General features: G+C 35.9%; 2 protein-coding genes across 6 annotated transcripts; one reads left to right on the top strand and one right to left on the bottom strand.

Moving 5' to 3' along the window:
- LOC107828330 (separase) lies at positions 1–22843 on the top strand. Of its 2 annotated transcripts, none has more exons than XM_016655612.2 (28): positions 1–783; positions 950–1127; positions 1203–1310; positions 3169–3330; positions 3444–3829; positions 4169–4274; positions 4441–4566; positions 5309–5602; positions 5722–5832; positions 5966–6187; positions 6293–6418; positions 7118–7252; positions 8330–8692; positions 8783–8872; positions 9252–9479; positions 9605–9728; positions 9831–10358; positions 10447–10581; positions 12266–12500; positions 14062–14176; positions 16036–16230; positions 17550–17605; positions 17692–17921; positions 18001–18238; positions 18531–18927; positions 19291–19569; positions 20345–20432; positions 20546–22843. In XM_016655612.2, exons 1-28 carry the CDS (start codon positions 104–106, stop codon positions 21061–21063), a joined length of 6453 nt encoding a protein of 2150 aa, XP_016511098.2. In that variant the 5' UTR covers positions 1–103; the 3' UTR covers positions 21064–22843. The 2 variants fall into 2 exon arrangements, with proteins under 2 accessions (XP_016511098.2, XP_016511099.2); XM_016655613.2 differs by having other exon boundaries at positions 18004–18238.
- LOC107828332 (uncharacterized) lies at positions 21944–26246 on the bottom strand. 4 transcript variants are annotated; one of them, XM_075238689.1, is made up of 3 exons: positions 25974–26202; positions 24684–24712; positions 21944–23306 (listed from the first exon to the last, which is right to left on the bottom strand). In XM_075238689.1, the coding sequence occupies exon 3, from the start codon at positions 23289–23291 to the stop codon at positions 22200–22202; it is 1092 nt and encodes a 363-aa protein (XP_075094790.1). In that variant the 5' UTR covers positions 23292–23306; positions 24684–24712; positions 25974–26202; the 3' UTR covers positions 21944–22199. The 4 variants fall into 4 exon arrangements, with proteins under 4 accessions (XP_075094790.1, XP_016511101.1, XP_016511102.1 ...); XM_016655615.2 differs by lacking the exons at positions 24684–24712; positions 25974–26202 and adding exons at positions 23740–23897; positions 25554–25943; XM_016655616.2 differs by lacking the exon at positions 24684–24712 and having other exon boundaries at positions 25974–26246.

Below are 26246 nucleotides of genomic sequence, written 5' to 3' on the forward strand. Positions count from 1 at the left end.
GCGGCACATTTTCCCGCTCCCTTAAAATTTCTCTCCACTCAACACCACTCCCAAAATCGCCCCCGCCATCACCGCCGCTGCGCTGCCTTCCACGGCCGCAGTCATGGATTCCTCCACCGCCACTGCTCTCCTCACTGAACTTCAATCTTCCTCCAAATTCACCACCAATACCTACAATAACTTCTCCAATTACCTCCACGAATTCACTACTCTCTCCAAACCAAACAAGTCCTCAAAACCCTCAAAATCCACCGACTTTACTACTACCATCCGTTCACTTGCCAAACAATTCCTTTCCTTCCTCAATAAAGCCCTAAGCCTTTTACCCAAACGTTTATCTGAATCCCCCAGAATTCCTGACGAATCTGCCTCTCACTTGTTCGATATTTACAGATTATGCCTTAACTGCCTTGAGTGTATCTCTTCGCAGCTGTCGTGTAAACCCTACACTATTCAAGCACAAAGAGTTCGGTACATTCATTGTCTGGAATCTTGGGAGAAATACGAGGAAGCCGAATGTGAAGTACTGTCTGTACTTAAGGTTCTTCGGGATAATGCCATTGGTAAAACCAAGGCAGAAAAAAAGAAGTCCAATTCAGTGATGTCAACGCAGCAGCGGTTATTGCCTCAGTTAGGCGAAGAGAACGTGGATCAAGAATTTGCTCTTTTGATTGCGGAGATTGTCGTTACGCTTGTTAAGTGTGCTTCTTTAATTCAGAATAAGGCGGTCAGTGAATATCATGGACTTCTTGATTTGGTTAAAGAGGTTGCGCCATGGTTCAAGTGAGTCACTCTTGCCATTTATGATTGTATCTTATGTTGTTGATTAATTTAGTGAATTATTTGAACCTTATAAAAGATTATTGATAATTTTGAACCGTGCTATATTTTTTTGCAATGTGAGAGAATGTATTTAACTGACTGGAGTTAACAACTTTGGATAATTCAGGGTTTTGGATACAAATGCTCACGATAAATTGCATCGGGTGCTTGTGACATATTTGAACAGAATAACAATGACTATGTTTGGGGACGTTACAAAATTCAGTGGGGATTTGGTGCTGGAATTTTGTAAAGAAGCCTTGTGTCAAATTAAAAATTCATCATTAAACGATCAACTGTTCAAGGTGGATTTCTCATGTTCACATTCACCTTTTCTAGAATGTCTTTTCTGTCTAAGCTAACAGGTATATGCCTCACAGTTTGCAAGGAAGATATGCTCTTCTATCTTCTCACAAGAACTTGAGGAATGCTCTGGGATTGTTGACCCCTTAAAATATGTGCTGGATACAATGGCTGCAGAAATGAAGGTATTATATTGCTCCTTTCTTAGATTATTGATCTCGAACAACGATATTCTGTTGTTTATTGGATCCGGTATTTATTCTTTTCATTTGCTTGATCTGCATTGTCCGATACATGGGGAGAGAATACAGTGGCATATACAAATGAATAATCTACACGATAAAAAAATGAATAATTTATTGAAGACGAGTAAGTGAGCAAGTTTACAATTTTCCATAGGACAAGGTAGGGGTACCTCATGCATTCAGTTGGCCAGTTAAAGTACAACAAACAAATTGCTGGTTCTAATTATATGGTAATTTAAGGCCGGACCAGCAATGAAATTACGAGGCTTCAGATGTTATGTGATCTGGTGAAGCTACTGATGTTGAGGTCAAATAATTCGAACTTAGGGCTGTTCTTGGTGCAAATCTGTGTTCAATGTTGCGTCTGACCAGTGAGAAGGACATGGAGAGTTTGAAGGAACAAGAAGGAAAGAAAAGTATTTTGACTGCCACCTAGAATCCTACAGGAATCCTCCCAAACCGCAGGGTAAGTTTGCATAAAATTCGACATGCTAAAACCAACAAGCTTCAACAACAAAGATAGAAATTAACTCCTCGTCTTCTGCACTGCTAAACTTGAGTCAAAGCATTCATAAGCTTGTACTTATACTCCCCCCCCCCCCCCAATATTTTACCGATTACAGAACTTCTACACAATTTGCTCCAAATAAAACTAGGGAAATGATAAATAAGTAGGACTCACTGACTTAGTGACCTTATTTACTGAATAATACAAAATGATCAATACACCTCTGAATATTTAACGTAATCATACCAAACAAAAAAAATGAGCCGTGAAATGTTTATCTTCTATTACTCGCTCCATCTTGAATTGAATATTCTGTTTTGTTTACTTTTAGGAGTTACACTTCATCATCTTTGCGTCAAACTTTTAGAATTGCATTAATTATCTTCTGATGTACATGAACTTGGTCAAATTGACAAAAAAACTGGATTCATCTGGTACAGAGATTTAACATAAATATAGCTCCTAAAAGTCCTAATTGTAAATTATTGGTGTCACAACATAATGTATTTTTGCATTACACAGTTAATACTACTACTTCTTTCTCAACTGAAGCGTTCTAGAAATCACTTGTTGCCTTGATGTCACCTATGGTAGTTTCATACACATCGTACAAGTTTTTTGCTTCTTTCTTGCTAACTTTAAGAAAATGTCTATTTTTTGTTTTATTGCCTTTCTTTTCCCAGGAATCTTCTTATTTTGTTTCCTTGGTTAAAATAATGATTCTAAATTTTACATTTCTTTTCTATCCTTGCGACATAAAAGTGTAATGTATGCAATTTAATGACTTTGTTTAAGCTGTTCTTCTTTCTTGATAAACTTCCAGGAAATGTCTATTTTTATTTCACTACCTTTCTTTTCTTACGAGTTGTACTTTTGTGTTGAAATTTCTTTTTTTATCTTTATTTACTTGGTTAAATGATGATTCTAAATCTTATCTTTCTTTTCACTGATAAACCATCTTATCTTTCTTTTCTATTCCTGCTAAATATGCAATTTCATGACTCTATTTAAGACAATGCCCTTACAATTGCTTTATGAGGATTGGAATAATTACTTCATTTATACCTTTCTATTTAGTTAAAAATATTGATGTGTTCAAAGAATGTATTTTCATTGTTATGCTAAAGATAATCTCCCTATTTTTCTTTGAACGGTGCAATGCACTATTAATTCAATGATATATTTCAGAACTTGTTTTTCTTTGCCTTGTCTTTCACTGTTTCTATTATTTATTTGACGATATGCTTGTCCTTACAAAAATAGTATAATTCTGTGAATGTTACCGGGCAGGTCGGAAAGGAGAGCAGAATCATAGAAATTCTGGAGCTTTTTTGTTATTGCGCCCATAAATGCCGAAGTGTTAACGCAAATGTCTGTAGTACCCTGGCTGCCCAGTTAGAAGAGTTAGCCATTCACGTGAAAAAACATCACATTGAGTTAGCAGGTTCTCAGGTAAGCTTTTAGCGGTTTGTTTTTGTTATTTATCTCTTCAACGACTCCTATGCATTTATGGAAGACTTTGGTTAAGGAATGTCCTACTTATGACAGAATTGGTTCTTTTGAAGGATAAGCCACCCACTGATTTGATTCTGGGGCTTTATGCTACTGGATTGCTCATTAATGAGTCCAATATTCACTCCATTACCCAGGGAAATTCAAGAGCTCTTTCCTCTGATAGCAAGGACATGCTGCAAAAACTAAGTAGTTTGCTCAACTTTTTAAAATCGTACTTTGAAATAGACAGCAAAGGAAGCAACACTTCACAGAAGAGAATGCTTTATATTCTGTCTTATTTTGCTGTACTGAAGTTCCTGTGCCAGCCACTTGCCGAGTATGTTATCTCAACAAGGAAAGAAATTCTTAGTGAAACAGAGGCTGTTTCCTGCAATACTTACTTAGAAATTATCCACGATGTGTTCAAGCAGTACATTAATGTCTTCCTACACCACAGGTATGTCACTAGTATATGGCAAGTCTTGCTCTCCTGTGAGATTGATTTTAACTTGTTATAAACTTTTTATTAACCTTTAAAGAACTGAATTTTTTAGCTGGATTTGGAATTACATATTCAGAAGGCATTGTTAGGTTTCTGAAGTCAGTATATAGTGTTTTTTTATTGAACAAATGCAATTTCTGCTTTTTATATAAAATTTTAGCTTCTCTGTTAAAATTAATCTAGCTATTTTCTGGTCTTTTTCATCATTAAGATTGTCTTGGTCCTTCTGTTTAATTTAGTTCTTCAATAGTTTATTTTATGTAATCTTTATGTGTTTCGCCTTTTTGGATGCAGTGCCGCTGATAGCAAGCAAGATCATTGTGATGATACTAACAAAATGTTACTTCATGTAGCAGTGGCTACTTTCACTCTTTCTCTACGAACAAAACGTGATACCAAGGTTTCTGCTGTTGTTCATGCTACTAAGTTGATTAAGATTGCTATTGATATCATGTACCACCACCATTACTATCCCATGCGACATATGATAATTATTGAATGATAGTAGAGACTAGCTCCACTTTAACAATGGATTAAAGCTTTTCTCTTTTTCTTTGTTATTGCAGGAAACTGTTAGATTTATCAAGTATCTCATTCCAAGTGAATGGATTCAAGCCAATGGACTTAAGTATCTCGTCACCTCTTTTTACAACATCGCTGTTGTATTATACAGAAATAAGCAAATGGTAGAGGTATGAACAGCTAGAGAGATTCTCATATGATCCTTTTTACTGTTTTCACGTTCCACATGGTTGATTTATTGTTAATGAAGAAGATGCAGCTTATTATTCACCTCTAAATTCTTGATGTTTTATCAATTTGAATCAATTACCATTTGAATGGACACTCAGATCATTGAGTATGCTAGTATTTTGGGTGGGCGAGAGAAGAGAGAGGCCAGTTTTATGGCATAAGAAACTTTGAGCTATCCCTTATATGTGCTTTAGAAGTACCGGTTGTATTCAGAACATACACAAAATAGTTGCATATGGGGAAAGCATGGGTTTTGTTCTAAAAGATGTTTACGTTAGAGGAGTGGACTTTACCCTATCTGTTATGATTCTGATGCTTTAAGTTCACTAGGAAGCTGCATAAATCAAATGATGTCTGGTCCATGGGCTAACTTAATTGCAAAAGGACTTCTGGAAATTATGAAGGGATGAAAGTAGAAAACATGTGTCGGAAAGCAAAGAAATAGGAAACCAGATAGTTTATTCTTGTCTGTAAATCTACTCTGGAGAAGGAGAGAAAACATGGAATAATTTCTAATGGGTGAGAAGTTTGATACTAAGAAACAGCGCAAGATAGTGTTGCCTATTGATTGAGAAGAGTTGGATGAAGTTACTGCCCAGATAACAACTGTTACTGAATAAAAAAAATCACGCTCTCGCGTTTTCCTATCCGATTTTTGCTATATTGTTTCTTCCTTTGCAGGCTGCTAAAGCTCTGAAACTATGCTGCAAAGCATCTTGGAATCATGTGATACGTCTTTGTGAATTATTTAAGCATGAACCAGATAAATTTCAAAATGATCTGTCAGAAGATGCTCTGATTGGTTTCATTGATGAGGCTTGCGGGAAAACTGCTTTTCTTTTGGAGGTGCTTAATCATTGTAGAGATCTTAAGGTCCAAAAAGTCCTCATTGATAGCCTTAAAAGCTGGTCTGCTGCAGAGCATTTGTTCAAAAAACTGCCAAGTCCCATATCTATAGTGAAGCAGTTTGTGAAGGTAAAATCCAAAGTTTGGTTGTTTGCCTCTCTTATCTTTAATTTAATGCAATTGTGAATTATATGTTGGCCTTGCTGGCATCTTCTTAATGAATTTCTTTGACGTGGATCTGCTTTCAGATGGAATTGAAGGTTAACAATGTGGATATTGAGGATGGTACCACTATGTTGTATTCTTTGTTGTCACCTTTTGTAGAATCAAAACAGGCTCTTGGAATCATTTTGGAGCAGGTCTAACACACACACTCTTCCTGGCTGAGCTTGTTAATACTTGTAACCCCTTTCTGCAGTTATATTTTATTTTGATGTGCTTTGTTTGCTTAAGAGTAGATGCTGCTAACAACTGATACTTATACTTCATCAGGAGCTTCTGGCATATAGAGAATTGAATGCACGAAATCCAAGATTATGTCAGGAAATGTGCCTGAAAATAATAGGTGTTCTTTTACAAAAGGTGTATGTCTCCAAGGACAGCTATTTACAGAGATGTAGAGTCCTTATTGTTAAGGGAGAGGTGTTAAGAGCCAATGGATTCGAAAACCTGAAAGATTGCATTCAGTGCCTAACAGATGGAATAGCTATAGTGGTAAGCCATTGTTTATGTCTGCCTCTTCATTTATTGAGTTACAGTAATCAGAGCTTGATTGTCTAAGTTGATGTTAATAATTATGTCAGGTTATACCTTTTGCAGGAAAGTTCCTTAAAGCAGAAATACTGTGTAGCAAATTTAGCCTGCATGAATTCAGCTTCTCATCTGGCGGCCTATGCGTATTGTGCACGTGCATTATGTACCAGTGAGATTGAACCAAACTCAAAGGTGCTACAGCATAAAAAGGCTAGTTTCCTGCATTGATAATTATGGTTTCTAAGGGGGCAAACAGTTGAGTTAATTATGTTTCATTTGGAAGGAAAAGGAGGAAGTTCTGTTATTTTAAAAAAAATTGATTTGTGTTAGTATATCCCATATTGGTCGAGGGAATATAGGCTATTGTCTCCTTATATGGTCTTGGGCAATTCACTCCGCATGAGCTAGCTTTTGGGTTGAATTAGGCCCAAGGTTTATTTTCTTCCCATGGTATCAGAGACAAGACAGATCCATCCTATTCTTGGTTTACCTAATGTTGCCAATATTTTATATTGTCAATTCCCTAGATGTAGCCATATGCATGGCGGGGAGGGATTAGAATGTCCCACATTGGGTTGATGGAATGGACTGTTGTCTCCTTATATGGTTTTAGGCAATCCTCATCTTATGAGCTAGTACCTTTTAAGGTTGAGTTAGGATTATCCTTTTTCTTCACAATTTGATTGCTTTAAAGAAGAGAAATGAAATCTGAAAATTTAATTCTCATGTTCAACTTTATTTCGTCATACCAATGAACAAATCAGTGCACTTTTTCTTAGCTTTTTCTATGTTTAGTTACTTTCTTTCTCCCTGACTTGGAAAACCCTTCCTGTGTTTACTGAATACTTATCTATTGTTTTATTCCCCCCACTCTCCCTCCTTTTTGAACAGAAACTTTATGAAGATATTCATGCTGCAGCTAGACTCTGGATGAGTCTCAATCACTGCCATGCACCTGATCAGTGTAGGATGTCTGATATTATGTTGAATATGTTGCATCAGATTGTCGACTTGTTATCACTAAAGGTAATCTCTAATCTTGATGTCACTTTGTAGTTTGTATTTGCACAAATTTTCAGTTGACAAGTTAGAGGGCCCTTGTATCACATGCATTTAAATATGCATCTTAGGTCTAACCGATCATAACTTTTTGTTTTGCCCTTCAAACTTCTCTTTTTTTGGCCACTCTGACTGGTTCAATCTTTGATGACTCATGTGTCAGTTATGTTAAGTATGTGATACCTGTGCACAGGAGAAAAATATATTTTGGATATCTAAGTATTTTACAATAGCCCAATTTATATACAATGTTTACATAGTACTACACAGCTATATCCTGATGTGGGACACTATATATTACCAACTATCTAACAATATATTTTTGGCTTAGTTTCATGTGAGGGATCATAACCTTTTGTTTTGCCCTTTAAACTTCTCTTTTTTTGGCCACTTTGACTGGTTCAATCTTTGATGACTCATGTGTCAGTTATGTTAAGTATGTGATACTTGTGCACAGGAGAAAAATATATTTTGGATATCTAAGTATTTTACAATAGCCCAATTTATACAATGTTTACATAGTACTACACAGCTATATCCTGATGTGGGACACTATATATTACCAACTATCTAACAATATATTTTTGGCTTAGTTTCATGTGAGGGATCATCCTTCTAGGACCCATAAGGAGCATTTTCCATTTCGAGAAGTTGTTAAGAATCCCTTCCTACAACGTAATTTTCTTGACGCTAAATGTTTCACTAACATATACCATGGAAATATTTTTTGAGAAATAAATAGTAATTGCTTGGCTTCCTGGAAGCTTCTTCCAGTAGATTTTAATTTTAATTTTTTTTTTGCAAGAACTTGGAGTTTTCTGAGTGGTACTTATTTATCACTTATTTGAATGCATAAAATTGCTTTTCTCGTTCAACCGCCCCTTTCCTATGAAAAACAATATTTTGTTGGTTTGAATTGCTGCCTTTCCTATGAAAAATGTGCACGTGTTTTCATTCTGATATTTGCTGAAGAGTGCTGAATTTTTGGTAATGAGATATGTCAATTTGCATGATCTCTTATCATCTTGTGCTTCCATTTTTCAGGGCTACCTGGAAATTCATCCAGACATATATGAGATGATGATACAAATATTTAGGAAGAACATTCCATTAGAGAAGTCTGTGTCGTTACTATGGAGATATAGAAGACTTAGTCATGCTCTCTGTACTTCACCGGTGAATGAAATGTTCATCAAAGCATTGTCAAACCATTGTGGTGAACTTTCCGAGTCCCTCAAATATTGGATGAAGTGCATGGAAGCGTCTCAACCACAATTAATTGGGTTTCAGCAGAGCTTTTTAACCCTTGCTCTTTCTTCTAAAGTGTCTCGTAGTCATCAAAGTTTTCTCCACTGTGACATTACAGACGATAAAGTTAAGCTCACTGCTGCAGAGCTAATTCACACTGTAAGCTTACAGGATAGACACAACATGTTGCATTTATTCTGGCTGCCAGTGTGGTTACACCTATTAACGGGAGCTGCTATTTGTTCTTAGGTTCCTTTATCCAGCGGTGCAGCCTTTCTTTCTGCTTATCTTTACTATGACTTGAGTGAGAGACTGATTCTAAATGGACGACTGGTTGAGGTAAAATAATGGCTATAACATTTTGCATGATTATAGGGGATGCAACTTAACGTTTTCTTCATCATTTGTTTGAATTAATTTCACTTTTTCATGGAATGTTAAAAACTTTTGCTAGTGGAAAGTAGATCCAGTATGCGTGGCCCCACTTGGGGTTTTACCTTTGGCTTTTATTCTTGGGTTAACATACCCCAGCAGACCACATGGATCCATGCTCCAAAAGACTATTTGCTATCTATTACGTGAAAATTTGACCATAAAGTGGGGTGGTTGGGTGTTTTTGTGGTTTTGGTTTCAAAACGTTAAATTATTCTCTAAATATCAGCATGGCACTGATTGCTAATTGTTGAGATGCTCTTTAATGTTAATTCAATGCCTGTAGGCCCTTGCTTATGCAAAAGAAGCCCATTGTTTACGAAGTAAACTTCTTCAAGAAAACTTCTTCTATCAGATAGAGGAGCAGAGTGAGGTATATGGTCTCACAGCCTTCCAGATATATGATCCAGTGGCTGCAAAGGCTTGGTTTCCTGAAAGTGTCTCCTTTGACTTTGATGGTTCTATACTTACTCCTTGGACTATCCTCCAATGTTATCTGGAAAGCATATTACAGGTCTATCATTATTGTTATAATTGCTGTCGTTATTTAATACATACACAAAAATAGTTGCTCTTTAATTTGAATTGGATGTGTTGGGAGAATCAAATTGACCATGATAGCATAAACCAATGCAACAGGTTGGAACTGTTCATGAGATGCTTGGAAATGGAACTGAGGCTAAGGCACTTCTAGTATGGGGGAAAAACATCTCATGTAATCAGAGTTTGCCCCTCTTCATAATTTCATTCTGTTGCATGTTAGGTAACATTTTTTCCCAGTTTATTTACCTTTCCTCGTGTATCACAATGGATGTTTGCCGTGGTTTCTGGATTTTTAACTTAGTGTCTTCTTAATGTTTATCAGGAAAACTATACACTAAACAACATCTCTGGGAATTGGCAGAACGGGAGCTAAATACTGCTAAGCAAACATTGGCTGAAAACTATGATGCCATCTCTTGCCTAAAATGCAGAATTATTCTGGAAGTTTCAATTGATCTGCTAATAGGAGATCTATGGAGACTCCACCATTGTGATGCTGTAAATTCCTCTACTGTGGAATTTTTATATAGTGTTAAAGAGAAGTATAGATCTGCCTTTGAGAAGCTGAATAACTTCGGCTGGGAAGATTCTGTTGGTTGGCCCCTGGGAGCAAGTTCCCAGCACACCAAGCACCAGGCTACTTCATTTGCAAACGGTGCAAAAGATCCTTCAGGCTTGAAGGAGTTACCATCTGGCAAGCTGGATGATGCTGTTGAAGGGAGAAGGACTGGGAAGACCAAAAAAGAGTCTGAACATAATTTAAGGATGACACGGTCTAGATCTCATGCTATGCAAAAATGTGAAAGTTCTGTGGATGATAAACATTCAAGTGGTGCTGAAAACATGAGCTGTAAGCTTCTTTTACTAATATGTTTCTTTTCAGATAGACTTAAGATAGAAACTGCTATTCACTGCTGATGTTGGTCATACATTCACAGGTATGTGCCTCAAATTGAAGTGTTGGCACCATCTTCCTCTTGAAGTTCTCCAATCTGGATCTTTGAGTAATTTCATATACTTGAAATGGGAGCTTGTGCGCAGACAACTTTCACTGAGGCTTCTAACTACTATGGGTAGTGTGAAGTTCATTCTGGATGCCACTCTGTGTATCTTTCTTGTGAACAGTCACCTTATGCATGCTCAGAATTCATGAATATATTACTAGGAATAACTCACAGCTTTTCTCTGAACGTTAAAAGATAATGAGTAAATTGACACGTTATTGGTGTTGAGGCGTAGGAGTAACCTGAAGAATCCCAGGTTCGGAGCAGGTGACAAAACTCAATGTGAGTCCATCTGCTTCAGTATTGGTAGGAGGTTTACTCCTGTGCTTTTGCACTGTTGCAGGCTGCATCGTGGAATAGTGGTGTCAGCAAGCTGGCCTGGGTACCACCATATAAAACATTAGTAGTGTTTCTCAAATTTTGTGCTGTCCATGTTAAGAGCACGGAGCCATACATTATTATTTTCCAATAGTAATAAACAATGTTGTTAAAAGCAACGGAGTGACACGAAGCAATAGGTCATCCCTTCTCGTGGGTAAAGCAGAATGCTTGAAAGAATCATGTGCTTTGTGAGATGAAGCTCAGGGCAATCTGAGCAAGAAGGGTCTGATTCCTTGAATTAACATTTAAATATGAGAAAAATAAAAAAAAAGGTACAAAATTAGAGCCTTTGCCATCTGAGTGCTAGGAATTTGTTAGTTTTCTTGTGTACTCTCTGTCGAGTTTTTATTCTCCTATTCTTTATTTATAGCTCATGTTTGGGAAAATTGAAATTGACACTTGCAATCTAAGATAAGTATTAGTACAATTCCTGAAGCAATTAACTAAGTCAATATTACATATTGATTCTTTTCAATAGTTGATTAATTGCAAGCAGAAAATCAATTTTGCTATTGGATATCTTTTCTTGGCTTGTGGAAATTGCACACCCTTAGTGGTTGAGATTAATGTTGTATAATGGATGTTGAAATTAGTGAAGCTAAATGCAATTTTGATTTTATTAGTACTAGATTTCTACTTGTTTGATAATCTTTGTTTTGCTGTAAATTGTGCTCTTTACTTTGAAAAGGCGCAGACCCTGATTCTCGCTTAAAGCCTCAGGAGGCTTGTCCTTTTTGCGCTTTCCGCTTTTAAAAGATCTCTGGTGGAATTTTTTCAGCCTTTGATCACTTAACACTTGTGCAGATTTTATCAAAACTGTGGGCCTGTTTCAGGAGCTATCGTTTATTTCTAGAATGTCTGACTGAGTGTTTTAAATTCAACAGGAGATTTTGTTTGTTGTAAAAAAATCGCACCTACATGTGCAACTGGTCATTCATTATTATATACATAATTGTCGTCCATATGTAGTATTGATAATGTTAACTTTAAGCTGGGTCATCTTTATACTATGAGAGAAATAATTGAATATATATTCAAAAATATTTTCTTCATATGTTCCGACAAAACCCATTTCATTTGTCCATATTCTTTGCATTGTTTGTGTGCATGCTTGAACTATTCTGTGTTGCTCTTTCATTCGTCAAACTTCATCGAAATATTGAACTCTGTGGTCCACTTGTGGGTCTATTCTTTCAAGACACAGTAGACATTTCCATGGCTAAATGTTAGTGCCCTCTTAGATTTGAACGCATGAATTGCAGCTGAAAGTGCTTGATGCATGAACTAATAATCATACCTGTGTGAGTGTTCTTTTTCGCACTCTTTAAGTTTTCAACTTCTTTTTTTGGCCTTACCTCTTATCTTATGGCAGGAAAATGCATAGGTCTTTCTGGTGATAGCCATGAAGCACAAAAGCTTTTTCTGCAAAGTGTGTCACTGTTCAGTGCAGATTCATCCTGTCCCAAGTACTCTTCTCTGCCACTTATGTCCTTGGTTGACCAGATGGGACAGGATATTTGGGCGGTTGAATTGGCCCGTGATCATTCAGTTATGCTTTACCACATATGCTGTTCCATTTTGAATAGCTATTCTTGCAAGGCAACCAGGTATGCGTGCAGAAATATATACAAGTTGTCATGTATTTTCATATCCGGAACCTCGAACAAAAGATCGTTCTTGATATCAGCTTAACAAGAGTTTTGAAATCCACACTACTAGTGTAAATGCGGTAGAAATTTTTATTCCTTGCGTCTGACAATCTTCAGCAGCTGAAAGATTGTTAATTAGATTCTTCTTGCAAATGACTTAACTAAGGTCTGTCAGTGTTATAAAAACTGGCACTTCTATTCTTTCGTTAAAGGGCATCTAACAAATTCTGATTTTCCAAGTAACCGCTGAACTCTAATGAATTGTTGTGTAGAGTTTTATGGTTTTATGAATTCGGGAAGACATGCTTACTATGTGGTTTTGGTGTTTCTAAAGGAAAGGAAAGGAAAGGGGTTGTGGTGTAATGTTTGTCATTACGTAAGCTTTAGGAAAATTTAGTTTTAGAAATAATTTGCATGAAACAATTATTATTTAGTATAAAAAAGAAATGGACCTGAATAAAGCTGAGTGGAATCAAAAAAATCATGTAGCTGACTCCAACAAATTTGGGATTGAGGCTAGTCGGCTTATTGACTGAATTGTTTATGCCACTACTTGGTGCATTTGGTTGGACAGAACCTGTGAAATTTCCAAGTACAATCATTTCTTCTGCACTGATTATGGGATAGATTGGACTTCTAGCATCATATTTGTGAAGTGCAGTAGGGTCGTTTCTCTGAATAGCCACAACAACTGTGCTTCAATCACATACTAGTGTCGGCTATTTGAATCTTCGATATCCACTCCAATTTCTTTGGGTGCATTTCATAACTATTATCAATAATTTTTCGTTTAAGATAATTTCTTCTCGTAGCTTCTTTCAGAAAATGGTGTTGGGCTATTTACTTGGCATTTCTTTCTGTATCTCCTGTAATTCTGTGCATATGCCTCTTTTTAGAGTGAGAATTCTCGTTATAAAAGCAAAAGAATGCAAATCTTCTATTAAGGCACTATTTTAGTTTTCTCCCCTTGATGATTCATGTCACTAGGTCTGCTGTAAATAGCATGAGTTTTGTAGCTTCTAGTTACTGGTTCTCAATATTTGGAGTAACCTGCTTTCTTTTGGTGTGTTGGCATCTTTAGTTGCTCAGTAATCCTTATTTAATTGCTCGTCTTATGTGCTGTTAGAAATATGACTCCAAAGGTTGTTTATATTTCCCTGGTATCCAGATTGAATATCCATCCATATAATCACCAAATAGGAAAATTTCGCGGGTTTCACTGTTACTTCTCTCAAAACTATCATTTTCTTAAATATCTTGTAAGGTTTCTAGAAGTAATTTTTTGAAAATCCTAACTCTTATAACAATTTTCCTATGTCAAATAAGTACATTTGATCTGAGATAGTGGTTTGCTACATATAGATATATCTAATCAGAATATTTTTCAACATTCACCAACATAAGTACATAAGTTTTGTAGCCGTGTATTTCCCTCGCTGTGTGCGTTAGCATTCACATGGTGAATTAGTTCATAATATCATTTTGCTGTTGTCCAGTCTGATTTTTTTTTCTTGTGCAGAAAAACTAGCTGTAAAGAATGCCATGTTTTTTCATGCATCAAGTTATCAAAGGTTATTTCTTGGCTGAAGCTGGCCTTCATTCTCAGTCGTGAGATTCCTTTGCTTTCTCAGAAGGTTAGAATTTGTTTAGTTGATTCTGTACTAGAAATTCCACTCTTATAGCCTGTTTGGCCCAGTAGGAAAAATTGCTTATTTTGAAAAGTGTTTTTTTTCAAAAGTGCTTTTCGGAAAAGTACTTTTGGATAGAAGCAATTTGTGTTTGGTTGATCAATCAGAAAAGCACTTTTGAGCAATAATTTGTGTTTGGCCAAGCTTGTCAAAAAATGCTTTTAAGTATCAAATTACGAATAAGGACATGAATTGATTTACTTAATAGTTAATACTATTACATCAGTAAATAAATAAACTCAAAAATTTATTATTAAAGATAATAATTAAGTTTTTCCATTTTATTTAAGTAAAATATGAAAATAAAATGAAAAAGTACTTTAATTCTTTCAATATGATTTAAATATATCAAAAAATCAATCAACAAATATAAAAACATTCAATCACTATATATTAGAAAACTATCCTAAAAATAAGAAGAAATACTATACGGGAGTTCTCTCCCTTTTGATTAATACAATTTACCTTATCAAAAAAATAAAATAAGAAGAAATACTTATACATCAATATCCTACGTATTAGGTTTAAAATAGGTAAGGTTATTTTGGTATATACTATATTTTGCTAAGGGTATTTTTGGTAAGAAGAAAAGTCAAAACTGCTTCTGCTTCTGGAGAGAAATTACTTTTTTATCTTCAAAATTGCTTCTACTTCTTCCCAAATGCACTTCCCCCCCCCCCCCCCAAAAAAAGACTTGGCCAAACACCTAAGTTTAGAAAAAAAGTACTTTTTGGGGGGAAAAAACACTTTTGGCCTCCGGAGAAACTTGGCCAAACAGGCTATTAATCAAGTGTATGCTTCAAAAATCTTGTTTGCTGTTTTCTACCTTTTGAGAGACTTGCATTCTTAGTTACCAGTTTGCTCCCTTTTACTCACTAGGAGTTATTTCCTTCGATATATACATTTTCACTATACAGAATGCCCCTAAGCGCATCATTTTTTGGATAAAGTAATAAGATATCATTAATGAAGGGCATAAATACCCGTATACAAGAAGTATACCAAATAGTTGAGAAGCCTCACAAAAGAATATGACTCTAAAAGACGTCCAACCTTCTATGGTTAAAGGGATCTCATGGGTGCACCAAAACACAATAAGGGAAAAGAGGGTACCCCTCAGATGTACAAAATGCTTCTCTGTTCCATCAAAAGCTCTCCTATTTCTCTCTCGTCCCACATAAGTGCAAGTGGAGCGACATCCCAAGCCCGTGTCTTCTTCTCCTTCTTATGAAAGTTAAGCTAAGCATTGCTTCTTTGACTGTGCCTGTCATCACTCACTGAAGGCCAACCCAACCCAATACTTCCACCACAAGCTAGATGCAACCTGACAATGTAAGAGGTGATCAACATCTTCACCAGAAGCCCCTAAGCACTTCATATTACGTGCTCGCAGACAAATTATTAGGCGCATGAGTAATACATGGTAATTTCATCTGCTCTGAGGGAACAATTGCTTACTAGTACTGAAGGTTAATGTCCTAAAGTCAATGTATAAAAAGACTCTTGCAAATACTGTATTTTACTAAGTAAGGTTCAAAAATCTTTCAATTAGTCTCTGGGTCTTGTATGTGTTGGTCTGTGGGTTGACTTGGTTAGTTCGCAGCTTAAATAATCTTTTGGTGTTCATATGGATCTGTACTGCAACGATTTCTCCAATGTGTACTGGAGTGATTCATCATATGCTTATTCTTTGGGTGCATGTTGGTATGTTAAATAATCATATTTTCATTGTTCGTTTCTACAATTTGTAACTTCTGAAACAGTTTGATCCCCAGTAAATTGACTCTTATAAGCAATTCAAACAGATTTCCAGGTTGCTTGCGGCAGTTTATGTACTTTCGACTTCTGATAAGTCTTTTAGTATACCACCTAGCAAAGCAATCTCTGAAAGCCAATGGGCATCGTTCTTCCATCAAGCTTCAATTGGTACTCGTCTCAATCAACACTTCTTTTCTTGCCCGTTGAAGAAGCAAAAAGCTGAACATGTTGTGGATTATGAGGTGTGTGTTCTTAGATTAGTTTGCATCAACAACTGCTCTACAAGAAGTTGTTTCTTTGTTGTGTTTGTTATAAGGTTTTCACTAGTACTTTGTTATGAGTCTCAATTCAAATATTTTTATCTTTCAATTCAAATCCAAAATCATTTTGTTAATATTGATTCAATTTTTTTAATCTTCCGATTCAAATTCCAAATTTTTAATCTCAATTTAAATGTTTTTATCTGTCAATTCAAATTCAAATTAATTTTCTTATCTCTTTTTCTAATACTTATCTTTTTCAATTCAAATTCAAAATCAAAATATTTTACATCTCTATTCAATTTTTTTTTATTACAATGCTTATTAACTTTGTCCTAAAAAGTGCCACGTGGCTCCTTTTTTAACAGGCCGCTTGGCTTAATGTCGGGGCTTACCACTCTCCTTATATATTTTATATTTTAGTTGCTCTTATCTAGGTATTGCTACTGCATGTATTTTTATTCTGTATTCTACCCCTCAGCAAGTAATATATAATCGTGTATAGGTGTGTGGGTACTGTATATGTCGGAAAACGAAAATAGTACTGAAACTTTGTAGTAATGGAGAATTTTGAGCTTTTGTGCGGGAAACAAAACGAATTCACTTGTGAGAAATGGTAGGTGATGAGTTTTGGATTTAGGTGGGTCGAGGTTGGAAAGAGCAGAGGTTGGTGTTTTCTTCCTCTGTTTGTAAAGGGAAGTACAAGAGGTTGAACAGCTTTTTCTTACCCTCCTAAATTGGATGTGAAGTCCAGTGTATATTTTCTACCCCTTTGTGATCATGTCAGATAAGGAGTACTCGATCCAACGGAAGGCCTTAAAATTGTTGAACATTTCTCTTCTTTACCCTTCTTCCCGTGAAACAAAATAAATGTGTAAGGGTTGGCTTCATCGGATAGATCCTCTAGAAGGCCTTAAAATATAAACTCTTCTTTGAAGATAGCAGACAGACATTTCTGATAAATCAGATAGAAAGTGAGATTAATTGGAAAGAAAAGCCAATTGAGGAAGCCGATTTTGTTCCAAGGAAAATGTTGAGCAGCAGTGTTCCAGAGTAAATCTAACGATTATGACTCCAAAGAACTACCTTGGATCCCTAAACATATACCTTAGCATTCTGTTTGTACTTTGAATGACTGCTAAGGTAAAGCCACAGCCTGCGAAGCTTCTACAAAATCTACGCTAATGCCTAAAAAAAAGACCTACTACCAAATCTAACTTTTTTCCTGCACATAAGCTTATATTATATATTTTTTTGCACCATGCTGGGTACACTTATATTTTTGGATTTTCTGTTTTCAGGGTTCCTGTTCTTTGACACAACAGCATCTAGGTTCAGAAGAACCTAACATGTTCAGGTATTTCTTTGTCTGAGCATGAATCGGGGAGCTTTGCTTAGAAGATGTGCTCACTTCTGTTCCATCTGCACCCTCTTTTAATGCAGGCTTGCACCTGAATCAGTTGAAGATCTTGAAGATTTTGTTTCGAGATTTTTTGAGAGCCTGCCTGCTAGTACAGTTGTCTGTCTTAGCTTGCTTGGACGCTCTGTTTCCAGTTTGTTGACTGAATTGTTGCATTCTCCGCACCCCATTCAATCATGGGTTCTGTTATCCCGCATGAGCTCACCTAGTCAGCCTATCACTGTAATTTTGCCCGCACATTCTATTGTAAAAGGTAATACAGTCCTTTATTCTAAACGAAACAGTAAATTCATGAAAGATTTCCTTGGCTTATTCTTCCTTCATGCCATCAGAAGCTTCAGATGATGTTGCCCAATTCACTTCCAGTTTTCCGTTTGAAGTCAAAGATAAGCACTGGCATTGCCCTTGGTTATCCAGCGTGGTTGATGATGTGGCACCCGTCTTTAGAGATATATTAGAGAACAATTACTTGTCCTCTTCTATGCACCTGTTAGAAGATACTACAGAGAGCAGATCATCATGGTGGAAGTGGAGGAAACAACTTGATCAGCGCCTTGCTAAATTTTTACGGTTAGTCAAATGATTTTTCATCTCATTTAATGTTCCATGAAAAAGCTTGTCTCTCTGAATTTGGATCAGATCTTTCAATACTGAATTGCTTGGAATTTTGGCTGTTTGCTAAAGTTCAGTTGAAAGGTTGGTGTTATGATGATGATTTTGTATAATTGTTGATGCCTTCACCTTTCCATCTGAAAGTTAAGAGAGAAGTCACTGAATGTTATGCCTATCATTCCTATCATAATGCCAATTCACTTTCAAATAAGCACTCAAAGTATTGTATGTTTAACTTTATATGCCTCAGGAATCTAGAGGATTCATGGTTAGGTCCTTGGAGATACCTGCTTTTGGGCGAATTATCAGAATGTGAGCTCCTGGATTCACTAGTGAAGAAACTTTATGATCATTTTAGATGTAAAACTGGAGCTGATGTTCATAAAAGTCTTCTTAAAGTAATTCTCGGAGCTGCGAAGTACGCTTATGAGAAAGAAAATCACATTTCTCAGATGGTTTTAAATAAAGGATGTCACCTGCATGGAGGGGGTAATGGAAACTCCAAAGTGTTCGGTAAGACATCTACCGAAGTTGATAATCTCTGTGATTCAGTATACAAGTCTATACTTGATGAAGCCCAAGAGATGGTAGAGACTGAATCCATAAGTAGAAGACCAGTTATTCTTGTTTTGGATCTTGAGGTGCAGGTGTGTTTTCTTCTCTTCTTCCTTATGTCTTGATTCAACTTTGTGCTTCATTATATTTTAAGTTTCTCATGCTAGCCAAAAGCTTTGCAGAAAGGAAATATAAAGTCCTTCTGTGTTTCAAGAACTTGCAACTCTCTGGAAATGATAGATTTGTTATATATTGCTATTTGTTGTTTCATGTAGCCTGAAACATTGTGCATTTTTAACCTTAAAAAGCTTTAGTTATCTGGTTCTTACCTAAGTTTATGCAGTTGTGTTGCTAAACCCAAGTAGGAAAAATTTCCTTGCTAATTGGCAAGAGTCCAGTAACCTTTTTTAAACAGAAGGTGTTTTGGCTAGGAGAATAATGATCACTTTCTGCAGATGCTTCCTTGGGAGAACCTACCAGTATTAAGAAACCAGCAGGTTTATCGCATGCCCTCAATTAGCAGCATCAGAGCAACCCTGATCAAGTGTTGCCCATATCAACAACAAGTTCAGTTGCTAAAGTGCTACCAAGGATCTCCTATGGAACAAGGGGTTCCATCACATTCCATTCCTTTGATTGATCCACTGGATTCCTATTATCTTTTGAATCCAAGTGGAGATCTTAGCAGCACGCAGATAGAATTTGAAAGCTGGTTCAGAGATCAGGATTTTGAGGTACTTTTCTACTTTACCCTGGAAATTAGAACAGTAAAAAGAAACCTTAAGCATCGCATTTCACCAATTCGGCATGTGCATGTACTTAAAAAGTTCATCGATATCTATACCCTACAAAAGTTACGTTCATTAAGTATCTTCCTTTATGAATGCTAGAAGGACCTTATTATTTTTAATGAGTTTCAACTGAAAAATGAGATATAGGTGTTTTCCTTAAATGGGAGGAAAATTAGCAGAAAGATTTTTTTTTACCTATACAAAAGAATTTCTCATATGTCTCACTCAAATTAGAGTCTTGACCCAATAAACAGGAAAAGAACTGAGGATCATAGAAATACAAATCTTTAATGTTTAGCTTGAACTAAAGGCTTGATATTAGAGTATCAATACTGTTTTAAAATGATTATTGACTTGAACTATCCTGATTAACCATAGTTTGCCAATATATATATAGATTGTATTTTATGTTGTTTTGTTTACTGTGGGAACTATAGTGGTTCTATCATTTTAGACTGTTTCCACTAAGAAATAGTGATATCGACTATCTGATTATAAGTAAAAATTAGGATAAATAATCTTGTGAGTCAATTGTCAACTAAGTCCCCATATTAGTTGGGTCTGTTGTATGCTTCCTTTGTATATATTAAGGTCCATTTAAAAAGTATTCATTGTAGTTAAAACTATTTACATGTTTTCAACTTACTGCAACCTTCTTTTATGCTCTGCGAATATAATCGGTCTACAAATAATTATATTATTTTACTTCGTTTTGCAGGGGAAGTGTGGAACTGCACCAGCAGTAGAAGAATTGGCTGAGGCCTTGAAGAGTCATGATCTTTTTATTTACTTTGGCCATGGAAGTGGTACGCACAAAATCTTGGAACTGATTCTCAACATTATCAGGGTTGATTAAGTTTTACTTATTATTGCCTATATGCCCTATCAGTAATAATATGTTGCTATGCTGGCATTTCAGGAGCGCAATATATCCCTGAGCATGAGGTAAAGAAACTAGAGAGTTGTGCTGCTACTCTGCTTATGGGGTGCAGTAGTGGGTCACTGCATCTGCATGGATGCTATGCTCCTCGGGGTGCTGCCCTGGGCTATCTATTAGCAGGTTCTCCGGTTATAATTGCTAATTTATGGGAAGTGACAGACAAGGATATTGACAGATTTGGAAAGAGCATGCTTGATGCTATCCTGAGAGAAAGATCAAATGTTTCTTTTAGATGTGATAAATGTGATACTCTTTCACATAAACTCGAGTCAATGAAAATTAGTTACTGCAAAAGAACTCAAAGGATAAAAAAGGAGAAAGATATAGCACCTGATATGTGTAAAAACAATACATCTACTAACCACTGTAAACACAGACCAAAGATTGGATCATTCATGGGGCAAGCTAGAGATGCATGCACTCTCCCTTTTTTGATTGGAGCAGCTCCAGTTTGTTATGGTGTCCCCACTGGAATAATCAGCAAAAAGGATTTGTAGTATTATCACTTTGGTATATGATAATGTCAAAATCCCATTCTTTATTGCCCGTGCTGTCAAGAATCTCCGTCATTTTAAATATTGTGGTCTCTTGTTGAGCTAACCAAAGATAAAAATATTTGCAGTATCAAGAGTATCAATTTCACTGAGAAATCTTTCAAATAGTATGAGAAGATGTACGTGCATAGAAATTTTTTGTGGGGATCCACACAACAATGCTTGAACAAGTCAAATCAGTGCGGGGCATCGAATTTGCCTCTTGTAACTTAATGATTCAGACTGCCGTGATGAGCTTTTACGTTACTAAGTTGTACAAATGTATTATTTAATTTTAATGTCATTAATCTCCAACTTCCTGATAAAATATAAGTTTTTGATACACTTTCTAAGTGCGCGTTTGGATATAAGAATTATAAAATTTTGGAAAAAAATAAAATAATTTTTTTTTAGGTGAAATGGTATTTGAAAATTAGAGTTGTGTTTGACATGAATATAATTTTGAGTTGTTTTTGAATTTTTATGAGTGATATGAAGTGAAATTTTTAAAATTCATCCTTAAATGAAAATAGAAAGTTTCATGGCCACGCTGATTTCAAAAAAAAGAAAAAAAGAATCTTTTTTTATGGCCAGACGGCCCTAAAATATGTTATGTGGAACCACATTCGACAATCTCAATACAGTTCTCTATTTTGTTTTACAATATTTTATGAAATTAATCAGCCTTGCATGTCAATTTAATAAATGCTGAAGAGCTATAAGGTCTTTCCTTAGCATACATTACAATCACCAATCCCTAAGGATGAATCAACTTCACTGGACGGATAGATAATGAATTACGTACATACAAGTTGAAGTAGTAAAAGGTGAACAACAAAATTAAAATGTACATCAGAAATTGCATTCATACAAGAATTGACATATAAATGTTCAGACAGAATAAGGAAATTACAGACTACAAATTACAGAGAAACTTATCTTTCTTTAAGTGCCCGCCAATAATTCTGAGCCATCCTACAATCTACAATGTATCAAACATCAATCAGAGGCAGATGTGCACGAGAATGTTAGAGCACAGTTAAATCCTAAACTAAGCCCTAAATTATTTCTTTTTCACAATTTTGAAACATACACAAATTCTATCTCCGACCTGCATTGGCCTCTCTACGTCGTCGTCTCCTCCCAGAGCGCCCCAAAAGGACCCTACCTTCACGACGAAGACGCCCAACTAGCGATATGCCACTATCATCGTTATCATCCCCGCTATTGTCACTGTCTGCATCAGAGTACTCAAAACCACCGCTTCGGAGGTTTCGCTCAATTCCACCAGCACCTCTATCCAAAGTGTCACTTATGTCTCGGTCATGCCGCCTCATAACCCGATTTGACGCTATATTCCCTGCAGAACCAAAAGCCTGCAAAAACAGAAACATATTCATCAAATTGCGATCGATTCCCATTCCAAAACCTTCATTCCCATTCATCGCATTCACATCAAAACCCTCTTCATCCTCCGAATCAAAACCATAATGACTTCCTTCTATCACGTAATCACCAAAAACCACAGCCCCTGGCATTGAAGAAGTTATAGTGCTGATAACATCATCCCTCTCTCGTTCCCGCTCAAGCCTTCTCCATTTTTGTTCAAGAAGAGGATCTACCTCACGTGGCCTGGCAGAGGGGTGCTCTGCCTTAACATGTTTTCGCATCTCCTTGTAGCTTCCAACAAATGAGCAATCATCCTGCATGCAGCTACGTGTCTTCATATTCAGATATTCTCTTGCAGGTTCAACCACAGTCCATCCTTTCACTTGCCCTCTACATAGCGGGCATGCAACTTCGATGACCTCGCTTTTCTCAGAAGGCAAAGTAGAAAACAGGCCCGCAGTTGGAGTATCAGTAAGACCCTGCATAGATTGATTGTCATCTGGCAGTGTTTCTTTGGTGTAGGCTTTCTTGTACTGATCGAGGCAGTTTGAATAGCGTAAGCTAGTTCCGCACATGTAGGGGCGGCAACCTTTGTCATGAGAGGAACACAGGAGCAGCACAGCATTATGGGGATATTCCATGCATACGGAACAAGTTGCATCTTCCCAGTCTTTCTTCTCAAAGATTTTAGAACATTTCTTTTGGTGCACATGTTCACAATGATCAGCAGATGGCAAAGGGTATGGTGTGGCCCTGCATCGTCGAGAACCAATCCTACGTCGTCCTGTGGTCCCTTTAGCCATTTTTCCTAGACAAATCTGCAGGAACAGAACTTCAATATTTAGCAAGATAGCACTACATTAAAAAAGAGCATAGTCATATCCTGAGAATATTATATGAGTGTTCAAGTAAAGTATGCTTCCTAACTTTTTTACCATATCTTGTTTAAATAATATCTCCTTCCTATTTTATGGTTCAACACATGACAAAAGAACAGAGATCTAGAGCAAGAATTTCACTACATGGCAGGTTTCAACAAATCATAAATTTCAGTGACCTTGAGTAAGTGCTCTAGCTATCCATAGGGCATAGGTTGCTAAGAACAGGGAAAACAGATCGAACACAAAACTTAGAAGAGCCATGTGTTTGCTTGTTTTTCTGGTCTATCTATGTATGCGAAATGGAAGCATGAAGCTCAATCGAGGAAAGAACAATAGGGCAGACCTTTAACAAGAGGAACAGAGATTATACCGAGTAACATAGAGCCATCATTAAATACAGAGTGACATGCAAATAGAGAAATAGTGCATCCATGTGATAATTAATAAACATCAGATCAGCCAACGAATTCCCTCAATCTCAAACTAGATGGGGTCAACTATATGAATTATCAATTCTGCCCTACCAAGCTGAATATTCAGAGTATAGTCAAATTTTACACAATAATTTGATAAATCAAACCAAAACTTTTGTAAATCAAATCTGGTCAAAAAGCAAATTACGTTTATCTTTTGGAATTCTGAGTCCAATTTGACTGGGTAATTGCCCGTAATATGTTGTTAAGTTAAAATACACAAGTATTCATATAAAGCAAAACCTAGACCCACAATATGAGTTTTAAATAAAACAATAATAAAAATAATAATAATAATAATAATAATAATAATAATAATAATAATAATAATAATAATAATAATAATAATAATAATAATAATAATAATAATAATAATAATAATAATAATAATAATAATAATAATAATAATAATAATAATAATAATAATAATAATAATAATAATAATAATAATAATAATAATAATAATAATAATAATAATAATAATAATAATAATAATAATAATAATAATAGAATAGATAAAAAATGACAATAACACAATAACATCTCAAACAGCAAACAAAAAGCTATACTTCAAACAATAGAAATAGCAAATGCATTTAGTTGGATAAGATCACAGAAGACAAATCAGCTTGGAATCCCCTCAAAAAAGTAGAGAGAGGGATTTGAAAACAAATCAGCTAGGAATAAAAGGCCAGCTCCGAAAAAATCGGGTAACATCATCCATATATTCGCTGTAAGAGACGGCAAAAAGCGCCCTCTACTTATTGAGAAAACCAAGGAAATATACAGCTTGATTCCAAAAAGATCAAAGACCACAAAAGACAGAAGTGCAAGAACTTACATTCCCATCAAGAAGACAACTACAGACTCCTGTCTCGACATGCACAGAAAGATAATTAAATGAGATCTCTGAAGTTGCCTGAAAAGTATCAGGTGCTAGCGGCTAAATCACAATTCTGATACTAGACATCGTTGACCTTATATTCTACTGAAGGAATGGATTCAAGGTACACTATCACCCAAAAGAAGGAAAAGCCAAGGCATCAATGATTCAAGGAAGGAACTCACTAGTCAACTTCCTTGAAGAATGAAAATATGTGAAAATATAAGTGTGAGTATGTGTGTGCACGTGAAACAACAACAACAACAACAAAAATCTGCATTACAAAATCTAAAATAAAAAGTCTGATCAGCAATTTAAAAAGTTAAATAAAAGACGCCTAAACATTCAACCTATTACTGCAATTCACTAAATCGTCGCCCTTGAGAAAAAAGAAATTATTTCAATAACCTCTCAAATGTCAGCTCCTAAAATATGATTGGAACTCCTAAAGCTACAGATCCCATCATAACTTAGCCACCACCCCCCCCCCCCAACCACCCCCCGGTGATTCTAGCTCAAGTACCACCATCAACTCCCGAAACAACAACAACAACAAATGACACACTGATTAAACAATCTATCAGTTTTGAATTACAACAATGGCGATCCGACTATCACAAAATTGGGGAATTCAGAGACTATCAAGACCATAGCAATCCAAACACTTGATCACATTGACATACCACAATAACAAGTCATTTAAAGCGACTGCGCACTAACATAAAAATCATTTTTTGCAATTTCTTAGACAGAATTGCCTTAGTCAATTGTAATTCAGACAGTCAAGCTAAATTGATCAGAAAAGAAAAATAAAAGACTCACACCCACCTTGAGTTTGGAGCGAATCTGGATCCAAAAAATGATAATTGTAAGCAACAAAAAAAGGTACACGCTAGCTATATATATACTCCCCAAAGAATTCAACTTCCACGTATTATCTACTACAGACGCAAAAGGGGAGGTTCAGAAAATGCACCCAATACACGAAACAACGTGCAAAATCACGCGAGAAGACAGTTAATAAAACGAATTAATTAATACTCCAATAATTCAAAAACTCATTACAGCGAAAATTCATTTAAATAAAACAATAAAAACAAAGCCAAGCACATGACACCTTGACCTTTTATAACCCCCCTCATCAATCTCAGATTCACCATTAATTTAATCGAATTATCAAATCCTTCAATTGTCCCATTATCCACAATATCCCACAAAAAAAAAAAATTAAAATTGAAGGATTCTTACCGGAAAAAATCAATTGATTAAATATGAAGTATGAATTGGTAAAAATAAGAGGGGAGATAAAAAGAGAGAGCTAGGGTTTTTCTGGTAAAAAAGGAGAGATCTGAGAGGGAATTAAATTAGAGCGCGGGCATTTGTGTACAAAATGAAAATAAATATAAAAAAAGTTTATGGGGTTTTTGGATTGGATGAGAGAGAAAATAAAATGAGGGGAAGCGAAAAAAAGGGCAAATGAGAGAGAAAGAGCGAATATAAGGGATTCGTGGAGTCATTTCT

The sequence above is a fragment of the Nicotiana tabacum genome, chromosome 19 (assembly GCF_000715075.1).
Source record: "Nicotiana tabacum cultivar K326 chromosome 19, ASM71507v2, whole genome shotgun sequence".
Taxonomy (NCBI): domain Eukaryota; kingdom Viridiplantae; phylum Streptophyta; class Magnoliopsida; order Solanales; family Solanaceae; genus Nicotiana; species Nicotiana tabacum.

Excerpts from the sequence above, each read along its gene's own strand:
- LOC107828330 (XM_016655612.2), top strand. The coding sequence starts at position 104 with ATGGATTCCTCCACCGCCACTGCTCTCCTCACTGAACTTCAATCTTCC. Across the intron at positions 5,603-5,721 it reads TAGTGAAGCAGTTTGTGAAG|ATGGAATTGAAGGTTAACAA; the intron begins GTAAAATCCAAA and ends ATCTGCTTTCAG. Across the intron at positions 6,419-7,117 it reads AGATTGAACCAAACTCAAAG|AAACTTTATGAAGATATTCA; the intron begins GTGCTACAGCAT and ends CTTTTTGAACAG.
- LOC107828332 (XM_016655615.2), bottom strand. The coding sequence starts at position 23,820 with ATGTTTATTAATTATCACATGGATGCACTATTTCTCTATTTGCATGTC. Across the intron at positions 23,307-23,739 it reads TGATGGCTCTATGTTACTCG|ATTTGTCTAGGAAAAATGGC; the intron begins GTATAATCTCTG and ends CTGTTCCTGCAG.